General features: G+C 46.8%; 1 protein-coding gene and 1 non-coding gene across 4 annotated transcripts; one reads left to right on the top strand and one right to left on the bottom strand.

The window, feature by feature from the left end:
- Positions 1–662: 662 nt before the first annotated feature.
- Positions 663–4280, bottom strand: Coq10a (coenzyme Q10A). Of its 3 annotated transcripts, none has more exons than XM_074083646.1 (5): positions 3892–4280; positions 3221–3367; positions 1947–2169; positions 1645–1746; positions 663–1399 (listed from the first exon to the last, which is right to left on the bottom strand). In XM_074083646.1, exons 1-5 carry the CDS (start codon positions 4023–4025, stop codon positions 1232–1234), a joined length of 774 nt encoding a protein of 257 aa, XP_073939747.1. In that variant the 5' UTR covers positions 4026–4280; the 3' UTR covers positions 663–1231. The 3 variants fall into 3 exon arrangements, with proteins under 3 accessions (XP_073939747.1, XP_020018800.1, XP_073939746.1); XM_020163211.2 differs by having other exon boundaries at positions 1947–2139; positions 3892–4274; XM_074083645.1 differs by lacking the exon at positions 3892–4280 and adding an exon at positions 3718–3869 and having other exon boundaries at positions 1947–2139.
- Positions 4281–7764: 3484 nt separating this feature from the next.
- Positions 7765–7867, top strand: LOC141426024 (U6 spliceosomal RNA). Its single transcript, XR_012451138.1, has one exon. It is a non-coding gene; the product is annotated as a U6 spliceosomal RNA (small nuclear RNA).
- Positions 7868–8018: the final 151 nt, after the last annotated feature.

Below are 8018 nucleotides of genomic sequence, written 5' to 3'. Positions count from 1 at the left end.
CCTGCTGTATTAAATTAGGCATAGAAGAATCTTTATTATGAGGTAAAGAATCTGGTTAGCAAGGAACTGAACTTGGTGGGTTATAAGTTAGTCTATGCATTTCTTTATCTTAGGTTTGGCATTCAGAGGAAAGGCTTCCTATGAGGTTTGAAAAGAGACTTCTGTCTTTCCTCCAAGTTAGAAGTTACCTTTAGTCCCCATCCTTCCTAATTTTGTTACAGTGTAGAACACTCAAAAACTATAGCTGAGACATCACAACTGCTTATGTGACTAATCCAACTGGTCTAGCCCACTGGGTGAAAGGAACAAACCTGCCAAGGGCAATTTACTAGGACTGCTAGCTCAGGACCTGAACACTAGAGGGCTCTAGTTTGTCATGAAGTACCTAATCCTCTTTGCAGCTTTCCTTAAGAAGGCCCCCAAAATAACAAGGGGTGGTCCTGGGGGCATCAGATTTGTGGGAGGGTTGAGACCAGATGATTGTCCTGAGACTCTTGCTTGCAACTGAGCTTGTGAAAAAGTTTATGAATAGGCAAGAAGGGAGTATTAGGTCCTGGTGTGTATATGTGCTACCATAGTTAGCAGGGACACTACATCCAACAGGCCTTCTTACATATTTATATATTGCTCCCACAAAATAAAAAAAATACAAAAAAGGCAAATTCACACTGTCACAGTTTATTGACATCTTATAAAAACTCAGGCCACATGGAAGAATACAGTACGACCCAAAAGTACAAAGGCAACTCTGTTCAGTGCTTTTTATTTCCTCCATCTTGTGGCACTGATGGTGCACCATCCTCACTCTACTTGCCAGACTGCATGGAAATACTCAAACTGAGGAACCTCAGGTAGGGTGAAAGTTACTTACTACTCAGTACCTCTGTGCCAGAGGAAAAGCTCTATTTATTCAAACCTTGGAAAAGTCTTCTGGTCAGATATTAAGTTGTCCCGACAGGGCCCAGAGACAACCACAGTCCTGGTTCCAATTCAGTGTGAAAAGGCTTAGCGGATATGGAGGTTTTCAGGATAAGCCTGACCCTAGCCATGTCTCATTTCCATACCCCTTGCCTTTTCCCCCAACATTCCCAGCCAATTTTTAGGGAATTAAGAGGAAGAACAGTATTATGAACATTGACTCCTCTCACATTTGAGCAGGAGCCAAACTAAATAAATAAGAATTTAGTGGGAAGAGGGAGTACAGAAGAGGCTAGGGGAGCAATCCTTTGCCTCAAGTCTGGTGCACCTCATGGAACATCAGTTCACGGGGGATGGCTGTTTCTGGACCAAACTTGGTGGCTGCCCGGCGCTCAAAGGCAGCAACATTCTGTTTGACAACCTCATCAAAGAACATGGTGGCCAGCTGGGAGTGCAGCAGAGATCGAAATTCAAAGGAAATCTGGGAATGTGGAAGAGAACAATTAAAACCACTTCAAGACCATGTTGGATAATCCCTGGCCAATTGCAAGGACACTGATTCACAGTGCCTTTTCTTCCTGTCCCCCTCCAGTTTTTAGATCCATTCAATATCCTTAACTTAGGACTGGGGAGACTACAAGTTCAACACAAACCCAGACCTATAGAAATTTGATGACTTGAAAAATTTCACAGCCCTACGCCTGTGTACAAAGCCTCCAGACTCACCGAAAAGTCCACAGTGCAAGTTCGGGGATAGGCAGGAATACCAGGGCTGAATCGCCAAATAGTCTCTAAGTGGTTGAAGAGCTTTCCATCTGTACAAATAGCCTAGAATAGGACAATCTGCTAGTTAAATGATATAACTAAGTATAGGAGGGAAAAGGAGGAGTTTGGAGCTGTGAGGTCTTAAAAGTAACTACTTAACATGTGGAAATAAAGTCACCACAACGAAGGCCAAAGTAGTCCTTAAATGTGAAAATACTAAAGACAAAAAACTTCCTGGTCAATCCCTCCCAGACAGGCCTCACCTTGACCATGTGAGGTTTGACCATGGAAACTGCAGAGGTATAACGTTCCAGGACAGGTGGAAAGCCAACCTCCAACTGGGCCTTCAGGTGACCCTTACGGCTGGATACCACCAGAGACTTCTTACACCAGGGCACAAACTCCCGATACTCCTGGACGTTGGACACCACCTCATACATCTCCTGCATTGAGTACCTAGGGAAAGAGGAATCAAAGGCCAAGGAGCTGCCAGCTAACTTAGGTTCCTTCTTGCCATGGGCCCTCAACTTACACCTTTGCTGGCTAACAGTACATCTTCAGGAACTAGAGATCCTGAGTAAACCTGGATGGATGACATGTCAAAAGCGAACACATGCAAGTTCCCATGGTGTTAATGTTACTTCATTCTGCAGTTTGCAGATTTTTGTTTTGTTTTTGGTGAGTTTAATCTCAGGGCTTCAAAGCAGCGTGTACCATGTGAGCCACAACTCCAATCCATTTTGCTCTGGTTAGTTTGAAGATGGGGTAGTGTCTTGAATCATTTGCCCAGGCTGACTTAGAACTTCAGTCTTCCTGATCTCAGCCTCACAAGTAGCTAGAATTATAGGCATGAGCCACCAGTGCCTGACTTGGTTTTGAATTATTTTGATTCCAAGAGAGACTAGAGATGAGAAGTCAGTTTTACTGGTAATCACTGTAATCTGATCAGACCCCATCTGTGTAACTTTCTAGTAGTGTAGACCTAGGTAATTTACCTGTGCCTCCATTAATAATAGTACTTGATTCATAGGTTTATTGAAAGGAGTAAATGAGGAAGATATATGTAAAATAACCTAAGCAGCCTAGCTGTAGGACATAGCAAGTACTCACAATCCATTTTTTTAAAAGGTCATTAGAGAAATAATACCCTGGGGCTTTTTTGTTTTGTTTTTTTTCTCTTCTTTCTCTTTTCAGACAGAGTCTTGCTATGTAGCCCAGGCTGGCCTCAAACTGACAATCCTGTCTCCACCTCCCGACAGCTGGGTATTAAGAGTGGTGACACACCACACTCAGCTACCCTATTGTCTTTGACATGTCTATAGTTATAGTTCAACCCTGGGTTCATTTCACTTAAGGTACATGCAACAAAAAAGAAAAGGAAGTCAGTTTGGAAGGATGGCAGAAGATTAAAAAAAGGGTCAGTAATATGGCCTGGGATGAATCTGCCCACTGTTGGTACTCTTACAATATAGCCTGATTATGGTTATTTGGCGGGGAAGAGGAACCGAAGGTATACAGGGCAGAGGACGATGCTCACCCCATAATCCTACGCTCCGAGTAAGCCTTTCGTTTGTTGGTGAAAGGGGCAGCAAAACCCATGAAGGAACGACTGAGAGGCAGGCCAGCTTCAGCCGCCAAGACTTGGGCAGCCCGGGGCAGGAGGAGGCTGCAGGAAATCAGAAACCTAAGACCAAAAGGAAAGGCGAGAGGCAGCGTCACGATTCTTTTTTTGTATTCAACCATTTCCAGGTGAAGGGGAAGAAGGGGGCATCCTGGAGGAAGGTCGTCCAGAGAAGCTTTTCCCCCTCAGCGCCTGCTGCAGCTAGCCAAGCTCCCAAGCCAGGCAGTCACGAGTGTGAAAGGTCGAGGGCAGCTAAGGACAGGGTCAGGAGTGGGGATGGGAAAAAAGAGGTGAGCGTGCGGAATGCCAGTTGCCTATGGGGCTACGCTACTTTTGAAAGCCAAAGCTCTCGGGCAGCATCACTGCCCCCGGGCAAGAGTTCCCGCGAGGGTCAAGAAGTGGTTGGCACCTACCCCGAGGGCATAACTTGTACAAGCATTCTCTACAGCTCTATGTTAGCTCCCAGGGCATCGCCACAGCCAGCCCCTGCCGCGCCGGCAACCCAGGGCTGCCACCCTCCACCGCCCAACCTTCGGGTGCCGGGCGACCCCTTCCCTCCCGGGCGGATGCCCGCGCTTCACTCTCACCTCGTTGGTCGCGGAGGTAGCGGAGGGCCGGGGGGCGGGGCCGGGAGCGCGCCCGGGCGGGGCGAGAGGCCGCAGCAGCGTTGGGCCGCCGCGCGCGTCCCGGCTGGGAACCGCCGCGCGCCCGCAGAGGCCATGCGCGCGACCCTCTCTGGCCTTGTGGGCTCTGTGGTTGGCTGCGCCCCCTTCTCTCGGAAGGAGGGGTCGCTGGAAGAGCCGCCCGGCGGGCTCGTGCTCGGCGCCACGGGGCGCAGGGGCGGCGTGGGGCGGCGTGGGGCGGCGTGGGGCTGCGGCTGCTCTCTCCCTGCTCGCGCCCGGGCGGCCGGGTAGTCTAGAACTGAAGCCGTGACCGCAGCTCCCGGTACCCTCACGTCACGCTGTTGCCAGGGATCGGGCCAGGGCCAGGAGGAAGGAAGGAACAAGGCTGCCTGTCGGGAGATGTAGTTTCGGCCACACCCTTGGCGAGAAAGGCCTTCGTGTGCGTTTGAGAAGCTACAGAAATGGCTCAGAGGAGTAGGAGACTACTTGGCAAGTCTGTGGTCACAGGACGTGATACCTAGGCACAGAGGCGACTTCTGAACGTGCCAAAACCAGATGTCTGTGGATCCTTGGAAGGCCTCTCTTAGAGCCCTCCATGTACCTTTATAATTAGAAGCTTTGATCGTCTCAGTGCATGGGATTGCGCTTTTCAAAATCTTTGGAAATGGAGTAATGTTCCAAACTCAGGGCTCAGATATGCACTGTACCGTTTGTGTCTCTCGGTTTTGTGGGTTTTTTTGGTTTTTTTTTTTTGCAGGGGGGGGTGCCCGAAGTGGGCGATGGTTTGAGACAGGATCTCCACATGTAGCCCAGGCTGGCCTCCAACCCTCTCCATCCTCCTAAATTCTGGAATTACAGGCTGGAATTAATAGGTACGCACTCGGGACCAGCTTCTTTGCTTTCTTTATAAATTTCTGGTCAAGCATGAGTGCAGTGACTCATGCTTGTACTCTTAGCAACTTGGGTGGCATAGATAAGGAGGATTGCAGTTAAAAGCGAACTTTAGGCAAATACTTGTTATAGACCCTACCTCAAAAATACCCAACACACACATAAAAAAGAGCTGGCAGCTGGGTGCAGGTGGCTCATGCCTGTAATCCTAGCTACTCAGGAGGCAGAGATCAGGAGAATTTCAGTTCGAAGCCAGCCCCAGCAAATAGTTCGCCAGACCCTATCTTGAAAAAACCCTGAGTTAAAACCCAGTACCGCAAAAAAAAAAAAAAAAAGTAAAATCTACAAATTTCAGTCTCCACATTCTAGAGAGCTTTACCTGAGAAGTGTTATGTGTGGCAGTGTTGCCCAGAAATGGGGAGAGGGCAGATGTAAATCCTCTAACTTCCCCTGCCTCTTGAGATTGGCATTAATATTGAGACTTCCAGTAGATACGGATTGATTTAAAGTTTTAGCCCATCTTATCTGGATTTCAATTTAGCAGAAACTATCTCATGAACTATCTGGCTTACATTTAACATTTTGTTAGGAATGTACTTTTAACCTTACCTATGCAGAAACTTCACAGTTAACTCATAAGGAGGGGATCACTCCGGGCACCAGGATCATGGTTCAAAGCCAGCCCTGGCAAATAGTTGGCGAGACCCTATCTTGAAGAACTCATCCAAAAAAAAAGACTGGCAGAGTGGCTCAAGGTGTAGGCCCTGAGTAGTCCCTCCAAACCCATTTTAAAAAACTATCCCCCAGTCAGGTGCTGGTGGTTCACGCCTCTAATCCTAACTACTTGGGAGGCTGAGATCAGGAGGATCGCAGTTCAAGGCCAGCTCAGGCAAATAATTCTCCAGATACCATCTCCAAAATAACCAGAGAAAGTAGGGGGTGTGGCTCAAGAGGTAGAGCACCAGCTTTGCAAGCACAAAGCCATGAGTTCAAACCACAGTCCCACCAAAAACAAAGGCTTTTCCTCCATAGCACTTAGTTCAAAAATTTTTGGGCTGGGGATATAACTTAGTGGTTCAGTGCCTGCTTAGTATGCATGAGGCTCTGGGTTCAACCCTCAGTTCTAAAAAGCAAAAACAAACCCATATTCATTAGGGCTTTGGGGGAGTTTTATTTTTGGTGAGACTGGGGTTCAATCTCAGGACTTCATGCTTGCATAGCAGGTGCTCTATTGCTTGAGCCATACCTCCAGTCCATTTCTCTCTGGTTATCCTGGAGGTGGGGTCTCTTTGAACTGCTTGTTTGCCTGGGCTGGCCTTGATCCTCGATCCTCTCTATCTCAGCCTCCCCAGTAGCTAGAATTACAGGCATGAGCCACCAGCACTTGGTACTAATGAATATGTTTTGTCAACTTTCATCCCCTTTCTTCCATCTACCTGAGGAGCATGAGACCCCCAAGTTAGAGAATCATCGGTTTCTTTTTCTCTCCTAACATCTTTTCCCTCAGCACTCCAGAGAGGGTCTGTGATGTCATTTCCTACCGCCCCTCTCACTACCATGGTACAGAATAGTCTTCCAGTTCAGAAGTGGGAATCTGGAGCCACTCTCAGAGGAGCATTTGACCTTGAAGGACAGTTTACTCCTTCCAGCCTCATTCTCTTATCTGCCTCCCTTCCTCTAAGGACTTACACATGTGAGACAGCTGCTTAGAGTGAGGAGTAAAGATCTGGTTGGGTAGAATACAGAAATGAACTGGGATACATGACTGAACTGTGACCCATTAACACTCTGCTTTAACTGAGTTAACTGCTGCAGAATCCCCAAGGTCCAATAGGCCTGCCAAATAAATTTGCTTGCTGTCGCCCCACCCCCACTAATTAGTAAGCTAATTACTGCCATCTAAACCTTTCCTAGCTCATTCCTTATACTTGAAACAACTAATTTCCTGCCATGTCCCTGCCACTCTGCATCAATGATTTCTTTCCAGTACTGACTCAAAATACACTTCTTCCAGGAAGACCCTCTTGACTAAACCATCCTTCAACATTACTCCGAGTGCATAATTTCATATAAACAAGCACACATCCTAGATTCTCTAATTGTCTTATGTGTATATGAGTGTCCTTCTACTAAAATATAAACTCCTCAAAAAGAAACACCAGTTTCACCTTTCCAACCAGTTAGTGTAAGCACTATGCACATGTGTCTTCACATTTGTTAGAAGAATGAAAACCAAAGTTTAAAGAAAGGCAGGCATCCTTCTAAAGTTACCCAAATAGTAATTCAGTAGTTGAATTCAGGACTATTGGCATAAATGAGCTTTTGTCACCAGTTTCATCTTCTTCCTCTCACCTTGTGTGTCACCCTGAGCTCTGGAAGTATCGGTATTACCCACATCATATCCCTTTTTTCTTTATTGGGGAATCCTCTTTCTCGTCTGAATAATATTTAAAATAATTCTTCTAGTCCTTCTTCCTCCTTCCAGCTGCCCAGAAAATTAGGTTGGCAGTCTCCGCTTCTTTACCTCCAACCCTGTGCCAGCCTCAGGCACGTGACCCCAGCTCAACCCCTAACTCCAATTCCTCAGGTTACCAGGAGCTATTTTGGGCAGTGCAGACCATGTATTCCCCTCCTCCCTTTCTCTGAGCCACATTCTAGCTTAGCCCTTCCTGGAAGGTCCATCATACCCAATAGCCAAGTGGACATGTCCTAACACCTCAGGTACCTTCAGTTTTTACTTCAGCCTTCTCCTCTTCCTTTTCCTTACCATCATCAACTATTAAGTGCCTCTTTCATGTGTTGATCTTCTAGAGCTAAAATAAAAAAATTAGGGGCTGGTGGAGTGGCTCAAGTGGTAAAGAACCTGCCTAGCAAGTATGAGGCCCTGAGTTCAAACCCCAGTGCCACCAAAAAAAACCAAGCTATAAACTTTGTACTTTAGTATATGTGCTGCAGCAGCACATATACTAAAATTGGAATGATACAGAGAAGATTAGCATGGCCCCTGAATGAGGATGACACACAAACTTGTGAAGCTTTCCATACTAAAAACAAAAACAAAAACAAAACACTGTAATTCTAATTACTCAGGAGGTAGAGATCAGGAGAGCCGAGGTTCAAAGCTAGCCCTGCAAATCATTTGCGAGGCCCTATCTTGAAAAAACTCATTCCAAAAAAAGGGCTGTTGGAGTGGCTCAAGG

The sequence above is a fragment of the Castor canadensis genome, chromosome 8 (assembly GCF_047511655.1).
Source record: "Castor canadensis chromosome 8, mCasCan1.hap1v2, whole genome shotgun sequence".
NCBI classification, from domain to species: domain Eukaryota; kingdom Metazoa; phylum Chordata; class Mammalia; order Rodentia; family Castoridae; genus Castor; species Castor canadensis.
The sequence above is the reverse complement of the archived record's forward strand: the minus strand, read 5'-3'. Positions and strand labels throughout refer to the sequence as shown.

Excerpts from the sequence above, each read along its gene's own strand:
- Coq10a (XM_074083646.1), bottom strand. The coding sequence starts at position 4,025 with ATGGCCTCTGCGGGCGCGCGGCGGTTCCCAGCCGGGACGCGCGCGGCG. Across the intron at positions 3,368-3,891 it reads CTACCTCCGCGACCAACGAG|GTTTCTGATTTCCTGCAGCC; the intron begins GTGAGAGTGAAG and ends TTTTGGTCTTAG. Across the intron at positions 1,400-1,644 it reads CTTGCACTGTGGACTTTTCG|ATTTCCTTTGAATTTCGATC; the intron begins GTGAGTCTGGAG and ends CCACATTCCCAG.